Here is a 17,993-nt window from a genome sequence, read left to right as displayed (position 1 = left end):
GTACATGCTTGATAGAGCTTTTTAGAAAAGCATATAATTCAGATAATGGTAGTAGAATCATTTCAAGCATGTATAAGGGGTTGTCAAATCTTAAAACGCATTCGACTTCATACATTAAAACAAAATGGGAGAAGGAAGAAGGGATAATTATATCTGAGGAAGAATGGACAATAATATGGAGGTATCAATGGAAGTGTACCAGTTCACAGAAATGGAGGGAGTTTGGATGGAAAAACTTGATAAGATATTTTATTACACCCTTTCAGAAATCCCATTATGATAGTAACCTTCCTGTTTGCTGGAGAAATTGTGGAAATCAAAATGCAAATCATTATCATATTTTTTGGGACTGCCCTGTTATCAAAAACTATTGGAGGGGGATACACAATGCCCTACAAGACATCTTTAAATATGAAATACCCTTACAGAGTAAGACCATATATTTTGGATATATACCTCAAGAATGGTTGAAAAGAGATAAATATTTAATGAATATACTGTTGGTGGCTGGTAAAAAGACTCTTACTAGGAAATGGTTATCACAAGAGAGCCCAACTTTAAATACATGGATGGAAAGTACAATGGACATTTACAAAATGGAGAAGATAACAGCATCTGTTAATCATAGGCTGGAACAATTTGATTCATACTGGAAAAAATGGTTTAACTACATAATGCCTCATAGGCCTGATTTTATTCTTACAAATCAATGAATCAGTTGTAAAAAAAAATCACTCCCTACTTGTACATAGTTCTTTCCTTTTGCTTGTTTTTTCTTTCCACTCTTTTCTATAAATGTGTACCTCAGATAAATACTCTGTGGAGATTTGTGATATATCTGATTATATGATATATATGTACAATGTCTGAAATACATCTTATGGAAATGTTTGCTTGATGATGAACTTCAATAAAAAATAAATTACAAAAAAAAGAAATCTATGGAATGATAACTACAAGGGAATCAATGAAAAGCCACCCAACTACGGGGTTCAACCAGAGTGCAGAAGAGAACAAGCTGTGCAAATACAAAAAGACGAAACAATAATAATAAATAAATAAATAAGCACTAAATATCGAGAACATGAGATCAAGCGTGTTAGAAAATGAGTCCATTGCCTGCGGGAACATTTCAATGACAGGGCAAGTGAGGTTGAGTGAAGTTATCACCTCTGGTTTAAGAGCCTGATGGTTGAAGGATAGTAACTGTTCCTGAACTTGGTGCTGTAAGTCCTGATGCTCCTGTACCTTCTTCCTGATAACAGCAGTAAGAAGAGAGCATGTACTGGGTGACACCAGTTTGGTGTCGTCTACAAACATACTAATCAGGTCACCTACAATCTCAAGCAAATTGTTAAGTTATATAATGAGCCACCATCATCCCAGCCCCAATCCCTCTGTACATTGTTGGTCACAAGTCTCCAATCTGTAAACGATCTCTCACACTCACCCTCTGTCTCCTACCACCAAACCCCATTTGAATCCAATTTTCTAACTCACCTTGCATTCTAAACTTCTTCCCCAGTCTATTATACAGGACCATGTAAAAGGCCTTGCTAAACTCCACATAGACAACATCCACCACACTGCTCAAGTCAATCCTGTTGGTCAGTTCCTCAAGAAAAATCTATTAGTCTTCTGAAATGTGATCTCCCATGAACCATGCTGACTATCCCTAATCAGTCCTTGCCTTTCCAAAAGCAATTAGCTCTTAGCCCTCAGAATCCCTTCCAGTAAATTTCCCTCCAGTGAGGTCAGGGTTCACTGGCCTGTACTGCCTTGACTGGTCACAACATGCAGTCTTAAATACAGTCACAACATCAGCAGTCTTCCAGTAGCTCACCTGTGGTTAATGAAAATCACTACTATGATCCCAGTAGTTTTCTTCCTTCCCTACCAAAATGACCTGTCATGCCCTCGAGATTTATCCACTATTATCTGCTTCAAAAGCAGCAACGGGAGGGCAGCGTCCCAACTGAGCATGGACGCAACACTACACCACCTTCAGTGTCTCCTCTCCCAGACTGCAGCAGCCCCAATCTCCTGACTTCTCCCTGTATCACATCATTCCCTGTCTAACAAGAATCTATCAACATCTGCCTTAAACATACCCAATGACTTGGCCTCCACAGCCCCCTGTGGCAACTAATTCTACAGATTGTGGCCTAGTCCTCAGTACAACCAAGGCCACACAACTCCCCCGCCGTCTGTCGTGTCACCAGACAAGTGATATCACAGACTGCTGGGGGAGATGTTACTGAGTTGGGTTGAAGGGAATTCATGCCACTAACTACTTTGGAGAAACTACAATATGGGTACCATCAGATGAGCCACAATATCCAACTGCCTAAAGAGTAGTTTAGTGTGGGTTCATAACCAATGTCAGAGAGCAGTTGCAATCAGACTTGGGTCAGGTATCTAATGTTCCCAAGATTGGAGTGTTTTGTATTTTCCACAGATGTGGATGAATGTGGACAAAGGCCTTCACCCTGCTCCAATGGTCGATGCGAGAACGTGGTTGGCAGTTACCGTTGTGTGTGCTCCAGAGGGTTTGTGGCCAATTCTCAAGGCACAGCTTGTACTGGTAATGTCAGCAGTTTCTTACGTCTTGGTCTCTCTCGATGGGATGGTTGGGGATGGATTGAGGGTGGGATAGAGGCATCCATTTGAAAGCTGAAAGGCCTCGACAGAGTGGATGTGGAGAGGGTGTTTCCTATGGTGGTGGAGTCTAAGACCAGAGAGCCCAGCCTCAGAATAGAGGGACATCCATTTATAACAGAAATGAAGAGGAATCTCTTTAGCCAGAGAAGGGCATGCAGAGATATGGACAGCAGACAGGAGATTGGGGCTGAAATGATAAAATCGATCAGCCATAGTAAAATGGCAAAGCAGATTCGATGGGCTAAATGGCCTAATTCTGCTTCTGTATCTTATGGTTTTATGGTCTTAACTGAGTGTCCAGGTAATTGTAGTCACTCTAGCCAGTACACCACGCCCCAGTATCTATCCAACATCTGACCCATAGGTTCATCACCCTGACCCTTCACAAATGGGTAAACAGCCGCCTACCCCCATATTCCCAGCTCCTCCTCCATCCAAAAAAACACACGGAATGTGGGAGCAGAACCCCATGGAGAAAGATTCATGGAGTCTGTAAGGTGAGAGGGCAGATAAAGAGGTTTAATTTTAAGTTGCAGACAGGGTGTAATGGCAGAATTAATTAGAATGTGCTGGGAGCTGGAACAGAAATGTTAAAGAGGGAGGAAAGGGTCACCATGAAAGTAAAGGTTAAAACCAAGAGCGGAGGTGAGGGAAATATCAGCCATCCAGGGACAGTGATCTCCTAACACTCCAGGGATGCCGCCAGAAAAAACAGGATCTCCCAGTGGCCACACATTTTAATTCCACGTCCCATTCCCATTCTGATATGTCTATCCATGGCCTCCTCTATTGTCAAAATGAATCCAAACTCAGGTTGGAGGAACAACACCTTACATACTGGCTGGGTAGCCTCCAACCTGATGGCATGAAAATTGACTTCTCTAACTTCCGTTAATGCCCCTCCTCCCCTTCTTACTCCCTGACATATTTAGTTGTTTGCTTGTTCTCCATCTCCTTCTGGTGCTCCCCCCCCACCTTTCTTTCTTCCGAGGCCGCCCGCCCCATGATCCTTTCCCTTCTCCAGCTCTGTATCACTTACGCCAATCACCTTTCCAGCTCTTAGCTTCATCCCACCCCCTCCGGTCTACTCCTATCATTTCACATTTCCCCCTCCCCCTCCTACTTTCAAATCTCTTACTATCTTTCCTTTCGGTTAGTCCGGACGAAGGGTCTCGGCCCGAAACGTCGACAGCGCTTCTCCCTATAGATGCTGCCTGGCCTGCTGTGTTCCACCAGCATTTTGTGTGTGTTGTTGTTTGAATTTCCAGCATCTGCAGATTTCCTCGTGTTTACTCCAGGGATTCTGCTTTCTTTCAGATATCGATGAGTGCTTGAATGAGCTCGTTTGTCCAAACTCGGAGTGTGTGAATTCCATTGGATCTTTCCACTGCCTCCCCTGCCCCACAGGATACCAGATCCAGGATCGAAGGTGTACAGGTAAAACAGTTATTGTCTCTAACCTGTAGCACTTAGAGCCTTGTGCACATGGGAGTCATCAGACCTACTCAGCAAGTAGAGAGAAAAGCTTCCTCTAACTGTGAAAATGCATACAATCTGAACCAGTACTCTTCACAGACATCCACAAAACAGAAAGAAAACCCAAAGAATGTCCGACAGAAAATGTTAGAACTCCAAAGCCCCCTCTCCCCTCCCCCACTTGCTCCAGCAAAAACGTTGACCCTCCTCTCTGAACCCCACAAATCAAAGTCCCCCAGGTGACATTAAACTTTGTTACCTAGCACAGAGTTGACAGAGAGGAAATTCCCTCTACACTCTCCCATCACAGTAAGGACAAAATGAGTTAGGGATTAAATCTTTTCTTCACTATTATTTCAAGTGGTCCCGCAGCCAGATTAATTATGGAAGAGATCTCCCCTTGTCATACACTGTCACAGAGGGACAACGGAAGTTGGATATAGAGTACATCGTAGTGTTCCATTGAACATCCCACAGCAGGAACAGTGTGGATTAGTTGTAGGGTAAATCTTCATCTAAACTGCTTTGTCACACCCTCTATGGTAGTGATATTGTAGAGTAGGTACAGAGTAAATCTTCCTCCAATACTGTTTGGAAGTTCAATATAAATTTTATTATCAAAGCACATAAAAGTCACCATAGACAACCCTGAGAATTATTTTCTCACAGGCATACTCAAGAAATCTATGGAATAATACCTACAAGGGACTCAGTGAAAAACTACCCAACTAGGGAGTTCAGCCAGAATGCAGAAGACAACAAGCTGTGCAAATACAAAAAGCCAAAACAATAATAATAAATAAATAAGCACTAAATATCGAGAACGAGAGATGCAGTGTGTTAGAAAGTGAGTCCATTGCCTGCGGGAACATTTCAATGACAGGGCAAGTGAGGTTGAGTGAAGTTATCACCTCTGGTTTAAGAGCCTGATGGTTGAAGGGTAGTAACTGTTCCTGAACCTGGTGGTGTAAGTCCTGAGGCTCCTGTACCTTGTACCTGATGACAGCAGTAAGAAGAGAGCATGTACTGAGTGACACCAGTTTGGTGTCGTCTACAAACATACTAATCAGGTCACCTACAATCTCAAGCAAATTGTTAAGTTATATAATGAGCCACCATCAACCCAGCCCCAATCCCTCTGTACATTGTTGGTCACAGGTCTGCAATTTGTAAACCAACTCTCACACTCACCCTCTGACTCCTAACACCAAATCACTTTTGTATCAAATTTTCTAACCCTCCCATGAGCCATGCTGACTATCCCTAATCAGTCCTTGTCTTTCCAAATACAACTAGCTCTTAGCCCTCAGAATCCTTTTCAGTAACTTTCCCTCCAGTGAGGTTTGTGTTCACGGGCCTGTGCTTCCAGGACTGGTCCATGTAGACATTCTTAAATACAGTCACAACGTCAGCAATCTTCCAGTAGCACACCTGTGGCTAATGAAGATACAGAAATCACTACCATGATCGCAGTAGTTTTCTTTCTTCCCTACCAAAATGACCTAGAATACAACTGGTCATCCCCTAGGAATTTATCCACTATTATCTGCTTCAAAACCACTAATGGGAGGACAGCCCCCAACTGAGCATGGACAACACTACACCACCCCCAGTGTCTCCTCTCCTGGACTGCAGCAGCTCTAATCTCCTGACTTCTCCCTGTATCATATCATTCCCTGTCTAACAATAATCTATCAACATCTGCCTTAAACATACCCAATGACTTGGCCTCCACAGCCCCCTGTGGCAACTAATTCTACAGATTGTGGCCTAGTCCTCACTACAACCAAGGCCACACAACTCCCTCACCGTCTGTCGTACCACAAAACAAGTGATATACAGTGGCATAAAAAAGTTTGGGCACCCCGGTCAAAATTTCTGTTACTGTGAATAGTTACTGAGTAGAAGATGAACTGATCTCCAAAAGTCATAAAGTTAAAGATGAAACATTCTTTTCAACATTTTAAGCAAGATTAGTGTATTATTTTGGTTTTGTACAATTTTAGAGTGAAAAAAGGAAAGGAGCACCATGCAAAAAGTTGGGTACCCCAAGAGATTTGAGCTCTCAGATAACTTTTACCAAGGTCTCAGACCTTAATTAGCTTATTAGGGCTATGGCTTGTTCATAGTCATCGTTGGGAAAGGCCAGTTGATGCAAATTTCAAAGCTTTATAAATACCCTGACTCCTCAAACATTGTCCATAACAATCAGCAGCCATGGGCTCCTCTAAGCAGCTGGCTAGCACTCTGAAAATTAAAATAAATGATGCTCACAAAGCAGGAGAAGGCTGTAAGAAGATAGCAAAGCGTTTTCAGGTAGCCATTTCCTCAGTTCATAATGTAATTAAGAAATGACAGTTAACAGGAATGATGGAGGTCAAGTTGAAGTCTGGAAGACCAAGAAAGCTTTCCAAGAGAACTGCTTGTAGGATTGCTGGAAAGGCAAATCAAAACCCCCGTTTGACTGCAACAGACCTTCGGGAAGATTTAGCAGACTCTGGAGTGATGCTGCACTGTTCTACTGTGCAGCAACACCTACACAAATATGACCTTTGTGGAAGAGTCATCAGAAGAAAACCTTTCCTGCGTCCTCACCACAAAATGCAGCATCAGATGTTTGCAAAGGAACATCTAAGCAAGCCTGATGCATTTTGGAAACAAGTCCTGTGGACTGAAGAAGTTAAAATAGAAATTTTTGGCCGTAATGAGCAAAGGTATGTTTGGAGAAAAAAGGGTACAGAATTTCATGAAAAGAACACCTCTCCAACTGTTAAGCACGAGAGTGGATTGATCATGCTTTCGGGTTGTGTTGCAGCCAGTGGCACAGGGAGCATTTCACTGGTAGAGGGAAGAATGAATTCAATTAAATACCAGCAAATTCTGGAAGCAAACTTCACACCCTCTGTAAAATAGCTGACGATGAAAAGAGGATTGCTTCTACAACAGGATAATGATCCTAAACACACCTCAAAATCCACAATGGACTACCTCAAGAGGCGCAAGCTGAAGGTTTTGCCATGGCCCTCACAGTCCCCCGATCTAACCATCATCAGAAATCTGTGGATAGACCTCAAAAGAGCAGTGCATGCAAGCCGGCCCAAGAATCTCACAGAACTAGAAGCCTTTTGCAAGGAAGAATGGGCGAAAATCCCCCCAAACAAGAATTGAAAGACTCTTAGCTGGCTACAGAAAGTGTTTACAAGCTGTGATACTTGCCAAAGGAGGTGTTACTAAGTACTGACCATGCAGGGTGCCCAAACTTTTGCTTCAGGCCCTTTTCCTTTTTTGTTATTTTGAAACTGTAAAAGGTGGAAATAAAAAAGCAATCTTGCTTAAAATATTAAAGAAATGTGTCATCTGTAACTTTATGCCTTTTGGAAATCAGGTCATCTTTTACTCGCTTAGCTATTCACAGTAACAGAAATTTGTCCAAACTTTTGCTTGTCACTGTAATAGATTGCTGGGGGAGATGTTACTAAGTTGAGATGAAGGGAATTCATGCCATTCAGTTACTACTTTGGATTAGCTACAATGTGAGTACCATCAGGTGAGCCACAATGTCCAATAGGTTGAAGAGTAGTTGAGTGTTGATTCATAACCAATGTCAGAGCCCAGTTGCAATCAGACTTGGGTCAGGTATCTAATGTTCCCAGGATTGGAGTGTTTTGTGTTTTCCACAGATGTGGATGAATGTGGACAAAGGCCTTCACCCTGCCCCAATGGTCGATGCGAGAACGTGGTTGGCAGTTACCGTTGTGTGTGCTCCAGAGGATTTGTGGCCAATTATCAAGGCACAGATTGTACTGGTAATGTCAGCAGTTTCTTACACCTCGGCCTCTCTCAATGGGATGGGTGGGGATGGATTGAGGGTGGGATGGAGGAATCCATTTGAATGTTGAAAGGCCTCAACAGATTGGATGTGGAGAGGATGTTTCCTGTGATAGTGGAGTCTAAGACCAGAGATTACAGCCTGAAAATAGAGGGATATCCATTTATAACAGAGATGAAGAGGAATTTCTTTAGCCAGAGAATGGTATATCTGTATAAATAGTTGCCACAAGTGGCTGTGGAGGCCAAGTCATTTAAGGCTGACATTGATAGAATTGTGATTAGTCAGGGTATGAAGAGATATGGACAGAAGGCAGGAGATTGGGGCTGAGAAGAAAAAATGGATCAGCCATAATAAAATGGCAGAACAGAATCGATGGGCCAAATGGCCTAATTCTCCTATATTTTATGGTCTTAACTGAGTCTCCAGGTAATTGTAGTCACTCTAGCCAGTACACCGCGCTGCAGTATCTATCCAACATCTGACCCACAGGTTCATCACCCTGACCCTTTACAAATGGGTAAACAGCCGCCTACCCCCATATTCCCAGCTCCTCCTCCATCCAAAAAGTCATAGGGAACGTGAGAGCAGACCCCATGGAGTCTGTAAGGTGACAGGACAGATAAAGAGGTTTAATTTTAAATTGAAGGCAGGCTGTAATGGCAGAATTAATTAGAATGTGCCAGGAGCTGGGACAGAATTGTTGGAGTTAAAGAGGGAGGAGGTGGTCACCATGAAAGTAAAGGTTAAAACCAAGAGCAGAGGTGAGGGATTTATCAGCCATCCAGGGACAGTGATCTCCTAACTCTCCATGGATTTTTCCTCCTTTCAGATATTGATGAGTGCTTGAATGAGCTCGTTTGTCCAAACTCGGAGTGTGTGAATTCCATTGGATCTTTCCACTGCCTCCCCTGCCCCACAGGATACCAGATCCAGGATCAAAAGTGTACAGGTAAAACAGTTAGTGTCTCTAACCTGTAGCACTTAGAGCCTTGTGCACATGGGAGTCATCAGACCTACTCAGCAAATAGAGACAAAAGCTTCCTCTAACTGTGAAAATGCATACAATCTGAACCAGTACTCTTCACAGACATCCACAAAACAGAGAAAACCCAAAGAATGACCGACAGAAAACATTAGAACTCTAAAGCCCCCTCTACCCTCACCCACCTGCTCCATCAAAAACAGCATTCAAGCAGTGCAGAAGCCAGATTAATTATGGAATAAATCTGCTATTGTCATACACTGTCACAGAGGGACAACGTGAGTTGGATGTGGAGTATGTCTTCATGTTCCATTGAACATCCTACAGCAGGAACAGTGTAGATTAGTTGTGGGGCAAATCTCCATCTGAACTGTTTTGTTAACCCTACTATGGTAATGATATTGTATGGTAGGTACAGAGTAAATCTTTCTCCATGCTGTTTGGAAGCTTAATGTAAATTTTATTATCAAACCACATATGCGTCACCATAGACAACCCTGAGAATCATTTTCTCACAGGCATACTCAAGATATCTATGGAATAATACCTACAAGGGACTCAGTGAAAAACCACCCAACTAGGGAGTTCAGCCAGAGTGCAGAAGACAACAAGCTGTGCAAATACAAAAAGAAGAAACAATAATAATAAATAAATAAGCACTAAATATCCAGAACATGAGATGAAGTGTGTGAAAAAGTGAGTCCATTGCCTGCGGGAACATTTCAATGACAGGGCAATCGAAGTAGAGTGAAGTTATCACCTCTGGTTTAAGAGCCTGGTGGTTGAGGGGTAGTAACTGACCCTGAACCTGGTGGTGTAAGTCCTGAGGCTCCTGAAACTTCTTCCTGATGACAGCAGTAAGAAGAGAGCATGTACTGGGTGACACCAGTTTGGTGTTATCTACAAACGTACTAATCTGGTAATCTACAATTTCAACAAATTGTTAAATTATATAATGAGCCACCATGAACCCAGCATCAATCCCAACTGTTCATTGTTGGTCACAGGTCTCCAATCTATAAACCAACTCTCACACTCACCCTCTGCCTCCTACAACCAGATTCCTTTTGTATCCAGTTTTCTGCCCTCCTTGTATTCTAACCTTCTTCACCAACCCATCATACAGGACCGTGTAAAAGGCCTTTTGCCAATGTCCATGTAGACAACGTCCACCATGCTACTCAAGTCAATCCTGTGGGTCGCTTCCTCATGAAGAACCTATCAAACTTCTGAAGCATCATCACCCATGAACCATGCTGACTATCCCTAATCAGTCCTTGTCTTTCCAAATGCAATTAACTCTTAGCCCTCAGAAATCCTTACAGTAACTTTCCCTCCAGTGAGGTCAGGATTTACTGGCCTGTGCTTCCAGGACTGGTGTGTGTAGATCATCTTAAAGCAACACGTACAACAAGCCGGAGGAACTCAGCAGGTCGGGCAGCATCTGTGGAAATGAACGGTCAACGTTTCGGGCCGAAACCCTTGACGAAGTGTCTTGGTCAGAAACGTTGACTGTTCTTTTCCACAGATGATGCCCGACTGCTGAGTTCTTCCGGCTTGTTGTAGGTGTTGCTTTGACCCCAACATCTGCAGTAAACTTTGTGTTTTAGACCTTCTTAAATACAGTCACAACATCAGCAGTCTCCCAGTAGCTCACCTGTGGCAAATGAAGATACTGAAATCACTACCACGATTCCAGTATTTTTCTTCCTTTCCTACCAAAATGACCTAGAATACACCTGGTCATGCCCTAGGGATTTATCCACTATTATCTGCTTCAAGACCACCGACTGGAGGGCAGCCCCCAACCGAGCAAGGACTCGCTACACCACCTCCAATGTCTCCTCTCCTGGACTGCAGCAGCAGGCAACCCCACACTTGAAGCTTAGTTGTCGCTAAAACCGAGGATGTACAGCTCCCCTGTCGTGCCACCAAACAAAGGATATAACAGCTTACTGGGGGAGATGTTACTGAGTAAAGATGAAGAGGATTCTTGACATCTGGTAGCTACTTTGGAAAAACTACAATATGCATAACATTGGATGAGCCACAATGTCCAACTGCCTGAAGAGTAGTTTAGTGTTGGTTCATAACCAATGTCAGAGTCTCAGAATTGGGTCAGGTATCTAATATTCCCAGGATTGGAGTGTTTTCTGTTTTCCACAGATGTGGATGAATGTGGACAAAGGCCTTCACCCTGCCCCAATGGTCGATGCGAGAACGTGGTTGGCAGTTACCGTTGTGTGTGCTCCAGAGGGTTTGTGGCCAATTCTCAAGGCACAGATTGTACTGGTAATGTCAGCAGTTTCTTACACCTCGGCCTCTCTCGATGGGATGGGTGGGGATGGATTGAGGGTGGGATGGAGGAATCCATTTGAATGTTGAAAGGCCTCGACAGAGTGATGTGGAGAGGGTGTTTCCTATGATGCTGGAGTCTAAAGTTAGAGGGCACAGCCTCAGAAAAGAGGGACATCCACTTAGAATGGAAATGAGGAGGAATTTTTTTTAGCCAGAGAATGGTAAATCTGTGTAATACGTTGTCACAAGCAGTTGAGCAGGCCAAATCATTGGGTATATTTAAGGCCGATGTTTAGATTTGTGATTAGTCAGGTCATGGAGGGATACGGAATGGTCTTTTGGTCCTAACTGAGTCTCCAGGCAATTGTTGTCATCTAGCCAGAACAGTGAGGCCCAGTATCTATCCAACATCTGACCTATCTCTCTGACCCTTTACAAATGAGGAAGCAGGCACCTGCCCCCATATTCCCAGCTCTTCCCATATCCAGAGGAACACAGGGAATGTGGGAGCAAACCTTTGGAGGAAGTTTCAGAGTCTGTAAGGTGACAGGACAGATAAAAAGGTTTAATTTTAAGTTGAAGACAGGGTGTAATGACAGAATTAATTAATTAGAATGTGCCAGGAGCTGAGACAGAATTGTTGGAGTTAAAGAGGGAGGAGGTGGTCACCATGAAAGTAAAGGTTAAAACCAAGAGCAGAGGTGAGGGATTTATCAGCCATCCAGGGACAGTGATCTCCTAACTCTCCATGGATTCTGCTTTCTTTCAGATATCGATGAGTGCTTGAATGAGCTCATTTGTCCAAACTCAGAGTGTGTGAATTCCATTGGATCTTTCCACTGCCTCCCCTGCCCCACAGGATACCAGATCCAGGATCGAAAGTGTACAGGTAAAACAGTTAGTGTCTCTAACCTGTAGCACTTAGAGCCTTGTGCACATGGGAGTCATCAGACCTACTCAGCAAATAGAGAGAAAAGCTTCCTCTAACCGTCAATGGTTCAATTTAATATCATAGAATGTATACGACCTGAAATTCTTACTCTGCAATCATCCACAAAACAGGAAACTCCCCAAAGAATGAATGGCAGAAAACATCAGAACCCCATTCCTCCTCACACACACAAGTAGCAACAGTGGCATCAACCCTCCCCCTCCCTACAGCAAAAGCATCGACTCATCCTCCCTGCACCATGCAAGGAATAGCAATGTCCCTAAAGGGACCTTGATCAAGAGTCCATCAAAACCTTCGGTCTATCCCAACACTTCAGTATCTCAGATGGACTCTCTCTCTCTCTCTCTCTCCAGCAAGTGAGAGAGAAATGACTGAAAAACATTCTTAATTCAATTAAACCATTACTACTAACACTTTTTTTGAAATAAATTGTAGTAAAATATCTCTGCAAGGAATGAAGAGGCAATGAGAGGTGGTGGATTGGAGAAATGGGCCTTGCTGATACGCTACAAAATCAACACAGCGGAGTTGGAGCCATGTTGGTTGGAGTGAACGATTCGGAGAGGAGAAGTCGAGGTTGTGGAGTTCCGATGCCCTTCCAACTAAATTGGGTGTAAGAGTGGATTGCTCTAGATGCCGAGCCAATTTGAAGAGGTTGAGAATGGATTCTTCGGCAGTGCAATCTAGGCACAAAGCAAATTGCTGGGTGGCATGTGCTAGGCCTGGAGCAATTCGTGCAGCGAAGCCGGGTCCTAATACAATCTGCCTTTGGATGATTTAACTGCCGCCCACATGGACTGGAAAGGCAGATGGTCAAGAGCTGGGTGAGGTTGGATCACTTTAAGTGCCAAGCAGAGTTGGAGAGGTTAAGAACAGCTTCTTCAGCAGTGACATCTTGGCCTGAAGTGAATGAGCTGGGTAGTATTTTCTAGGCCCCGAAGTGATTTGTCATGGTAGAACCCAGGTTCTAATGTGAGGTACGATCCACTGTGGAAAGATTGGGTGCCAAGTATCAGGAGGGGTTGGATTGCTCTGAGCATGATTTGGAGAGGTTGAGAACAGCTTCTTCGGCAGCGAATTCCAGGCCTGGAGCAATTCAACGCAGCAGAGCCTGGGCTCTAATGCGAGATGTGATCCGCTGTTTAGATAACGTAAACGTCAGCCTGGATAGACTGGGCATCCCTTTCTTCATGACACTAAGACTGTGAGACTGACCCCAACTGCTGTGCTTTGTGCCTGCAAACTTTGCGGTGATTTGCCCCACTAATATCATGATCTGAATAACTGAATATCGAGGCTTCGGGTGTACTCTAGGCTGTTCTGGGGATTTGGATCATTTTGGTTCAGAATGCTCTTGTTGGTGTTCCCTTCTATTATTTACATGATTTGTATTTTCTCTCTTTCTCTGAGGGGGTTGGTCTTTTTTTTAATTGTGTTCTTTCAGGTTCCTTGCTTTGCGACTGCCTGTAAGCAAACAAATCCCAAAGTTGTATCATTTATACATTCTTTGATAATAAATGTACTTTGAATCTTTGAATCTTCTGCATCAAATGAGAGAGGGCGACCAGCAGCTCACTGTTTTGATGTCTCATCCAAAACTTTCAGGACAGACAATGCGGATTAGGTATGGAGTGAATCTCCTTCTACACTATCCCATTAGACATTTGCTTGGCAGGGACAACACAGACTTGCTCTAAAATAAACCTGCTCTGTGCCGACCCATCAAACACTCCCATGACAGGGATAGCACGGAGTAGACAGAGAGGAAAGTCCCTTCTACACTCTCCCATCACATGAGGAACAAAATGAGTTAGGGATTAAATATTTTTCTTCACTATCCCTTCAAGTGGTTCAGAAACTGGATTAATGATGGAGTAAATCTCCCTTTGTCACATACTGTCACAGAGGGACAACATGAGTTAGATATAGAGTATATCTCATTGAACATCGCACAGCAGGAACAGTATAAATTAACTGCAGGGTAAATCTCCATCTAACCGTTTTGTCACACCCTCTATGGTAGTGATATTGTAGAGTAGGTAAGAGTAAATCTATACCAGGGGTTCCCAACCTTTTTTATGCCACGGACGCCGGTTGGGAAACCTGCTCTGAATTCTTTCATTGTGGAATTCCATTGCACCTAAGTCCAAGAACAATTCACATTGAGAGAAAAAAATGGATTTTATTTGGTTTTTGTACATAAAGGAAGCATATAAGTTCTGTGCTAATATAGGTATGGTTAATTTGGGATCTGCTAACTATCCATTTGTCTGTGCCAGTGGTGTTGTGGTATCTGCACCCGGACTTCGGACAAGAGGTCCCGGGTTCGGATGTGGCTGGCTCCATGCTGGGTTGAGCACTGAGCTAGCAACTTGGCCTCGTTAAAACAAACAAACGCTAAAGAAACAGCAGGGTTGCCGCCTGACATGCCAAACAAAGCATGTGGAGGAACACTTTTTTAACTGTCCATCGCATGGTAAGCAATGTCAATAGGTTCAAAATGGGAATCTCATTAAAGAGATCATCTACAGAGAGAAATACCGACTTCTTCCCCCTTTCTACACTTTGTAGTTCTCATGAAGGGTCTCAGCCCGAAACATCGACAGTTTATTCTTTTCCATAGATGCTGCCTGACCTGCTAGATTCCTCCAGCGTTTTGTGCCTGTTACTCTGCGCTGTTCATTTATTATTTCAGCAATATTTAAATATTTATTTATTAAATATATAGATATATATAGTTTTTTTTGATTAAGCATTCTTGTTTGTTGTAATAATTCATTACGGGTTACATGTAAAAATGTGTGAATTATCATCATGCCACCACGTGGTACGTGTGCACCTCACTAAAAGTAAAACTCAAAGTTAGATCCGCATTTTGGATACCCGTGTCACCCTTTGAATTAGTTTAAAGTTTTGAAGTTACGAAACTGAATGGTCTGGATTTCCAGCATCTGCAGCACCTCGTAAGTTTATAGTCTGTTTAAAAAGAGACATTTTTAGTGTGGTAGCTGAAGAATGTTCAGAGGATTTAGATGAGAAGAAATCTCTCACTCAGTAGGTGGTGAATCTTTGGAATTCTCTACCCAAAAGGTTCATGTATATTCAATAAAGAGGTAGATAATTTTTTTGAATATTAGAAGAATGTGATAGTGCAGATATCAAGCTGAATTACGAGATTTGGAGCACTGTTGGTAACATTGGATAATGGACTATGTTGTAGTGGTTTTGCTGTAATGGGTGACATGTTTTTCCAGACATTGATGAATGTGCAAGAGGTGCAACCTGTGGAGAGGCTGGAATGTGCGTCAACACCGAAGGCTCCTATCGGTGCAGATGTAACCCTGGATACCGGCTCCGTGCTGACATCAACCAGTGTGCAGGTCTGACCATCGACTCTACCCACGGTGCAACAGACTCACCCACTGGTTCTCATAGTTCACTTGTATACAAATCAGCCTTTTCCAGAGTGATGAAAAGTTTGGCCTTTCCTGGCTGGAACACTCAACTCTGGGAATGTTGTCCTGTGTTTGTGCCATGCATTTGTATCTAGCTGTTATGTCGAGCGCTAGTGTCCTGCATTTGTGCCCCATGCTTTTCAATGCTTGACCCAGGATTACCACTCTGGACCATTTCCTGTTTGTGCAGCAATGTTTTTGGCTAAACTTGGAAATTCACCTCAGACATGGGGAGAAGATTTTCAAATGCTCATGTGACACTTATTCTTGTATTTTCAGATATCAATGAATGTTTTGAAGGAGATTATTGTGCCCCATATGGAGAGTGTCTGAACAGTGCAGGATCCTACACCTGTCTCTGTGCTGAGGGATTCACCACTTCTCCTGACCTCTCTACTTGCTTAGGTGAGGTTTCCTGGATTACACATCAGTGATACGTCAATGTGATTTGAATTTCCCTCTTCCTTTCTCGCTTCTAGTTCTCTCTTCCTTCTGAAAACTCCACCATATCCCTTCCCATCTCTCTTTCCGCCCTGTGCCTCTCTCCAATCGAAGTTTAAGGTAAATGTTATTATCGAAGTACATACCTGTCTCCATATACAACCCTGAGATTCATTTTCTTGTGGGCATACTCGTGAATCTCCAGTATAGTAACCATAACAGGATCAATGAAAGATCAACCAGAAGACAACAAACTGTGCAAATGCAAATATCAACAAATAGCAATAAACAATGAGAGCATGAGATAAAGAGTCCTTAAAGTGAGATCATCGGTTGTGGGAATATCTCAGTGGATGGGCAAGTGAGTGTAGTTATCCTCTTCTATTCAAGAGGAGTAGTAAATGTGCCTGAACCTGGTCGTGTGAGTCCTGATACCTTCTACCTGATGACAGCAGTGAGAAAAGAGCATGTCCTGCATGGTGGGGATCTTTGACAGTGGATGTTGCTTTCCTACAACTGCGTTTCATGTAGATGTGCTCGATGGTTGAGAGGGCTTTACTCATGATGTGCTGGGCCGAATTCACGACCTTTCGAAGGATTTTCCATTCAAAGGCATTGGTGTTTCAGGCAGGCTGCGATCACACTACTGAATACCCCTTCCCCAGCCTCAGCAACCTGCATTAGATTTCCAGCCTTGCTCTGCATTTCCTCAGCTGTCCAATCTTTACCTGCAATTTTATCTGAAGCTTACCGATTATTTCCCACTTCAAAGAGAGGGAAGAGAGAGAGAATATGTCTGTATAATACATTTTGTTGTAAATAAGATCCTAAGACCATAAGATATCAGAGTAGGATTAGGTCATTTGGCCCATCAAATCTGCTCCACCATTTCATCACGGCCGATCCATTTTCCCTCTCAGCCCCAATCTCCTGCACCTTCTCCCCGTATCCCTTCATGCCCTGACCAATCAAGAATTTATCAGCCTGTGCCTTAAACGTACTCAGTGGCTTGGCTTCCACAGCTACCTATGGCAACAAATTCCACACAACTCTAGCTAAAGAAATTCCTCCTCATCTCCATTGTAAAAGGACGTCCCTCTATTCTGAGGCTGTGTCCTCTGGTCTTAGACTCTCCCACCATAGGAAACACCCTCTCCATATCCACTCTGTCAAGGCCTTTCACCATTCAAAGGTTTCAATAAGATCACCCCTCATTCTTCTGAATTCCAGTGAGTAGAGGCCTAAAGCCATCAAACACTCCTCATATTACAAGCCTGCTTGTAAATATTCATGAGAAAGTGTATTTAGCAGACACACTGTCTCTCTCTTTACCTCAAAGTTAATTTCTTTCCGTCTCTCTCTTTGTCACACGCTTACACATTCTGACATTTTTCTTTTCTGCATCTTGCTCTTCAGCATTCAATCATTTTGACATTTGAATTAATATCCTTTTGTCTCTCTGCCCTCATTCACTACCTCAACCTACCTTCCATTTCCCCATTCATTCCCTACTCTCTATTCCCCTCTCTCCCCTTTATCTCCTTGTCACCTTCTCCATCTCTTATTCCTGCTTCTGCTTATTCCCCACAGGTGGAGGTACATCTCCTAAGGTGCTCCTTCCTTCTGCCACCCTGCAGGTCACCCTTGGGTAAGGTGTAGCACCTGCTTAGCAACACCCCCCCCCCCCCCGCCCCCGATCAGGGCCACGTGAAGCCATGAGAGCAGGTGGTGGATGGTCGTATGAGCAGCTGGTTCACATCACAAGTCCTGGTTATGTGACCACTGACGTCAGGCAGACAATCTCTGAAGAGTATTGATAATGATTGGGGTCACCTTTCTTGTAAAAGTGCTGCCCAGATGAAGGCAGAGACCAATGATTTTGGTAGAAAGATTTAC

The 17,993-nt window shown here is 43.4% G+C and overlaps 1 protein-coding gene across 2 annotated transcripts in view; it reads left to right on the top strand.

The window, feature by feature from the left end:
- Positions 1 to 17,993, top strand: part of LOC140737325 (latent-transforming growth factor beta-binding protein 1-like) — a 234,097-nt gene that overhangs the window by 133,077 nt on the left and 83,027 nt on the right. For both annotated transcript variants that reach the window (XM_073063756.1, XM_073063757.1), the window contains 8 exons: positions 2,459 to 2,584; positions 3,979 to 4,098; positions 7,818 to 7,943; positions 8,799 to 8,918; positions 11,118 to 11,243; positions 12,019 to 12,138; positions 15,456 to 15,581; positions 15,936 to 16,061. In XM_073063756.1, coding sequence (XP_072919857.1) covers positions 2,459 to 2,584; positions 3,979 to 4,098; positions 7,818 to 7,943; positions 8,799 to 8,918; positions 11,118 to 11,243; positions 12,019 to 12,138; positions 15,456 to 15,581; positions 15,936 to 16,061 — 990 coding nt within the window. The remainder of the gene's footprint in view (positions 1 to 2,458; positions 2,585 to 3,978; positions 4,099 to 7,817; positions 7,944 to 8,798; positions 8,919 to 11,117; positions 11,244 to 12,018; positions 12,139 to 15,455; positions 15,582 to 15,935; positions 16,062 to 17,993) is intronic.

This window comes from Hemitrygon akajei, chromosome 12 (assembly GCF_048418815.1).
Source record: "Hemitrygon akajei chromosome 12, sHemAka1.3, whole genome shotgun sequence".
NCBI lineage: Eukaryota > Metazoa > Chordata > Chondrichthyes > Myliobatiformes > Dasyatidae > Hemitrygon > Hemitrygon akajei.
The sequence above is the reverse complement of the archived record's forward strand: the minus strand, read 5'-3'. Positions and strand labels throughout refer to the sequence as shown.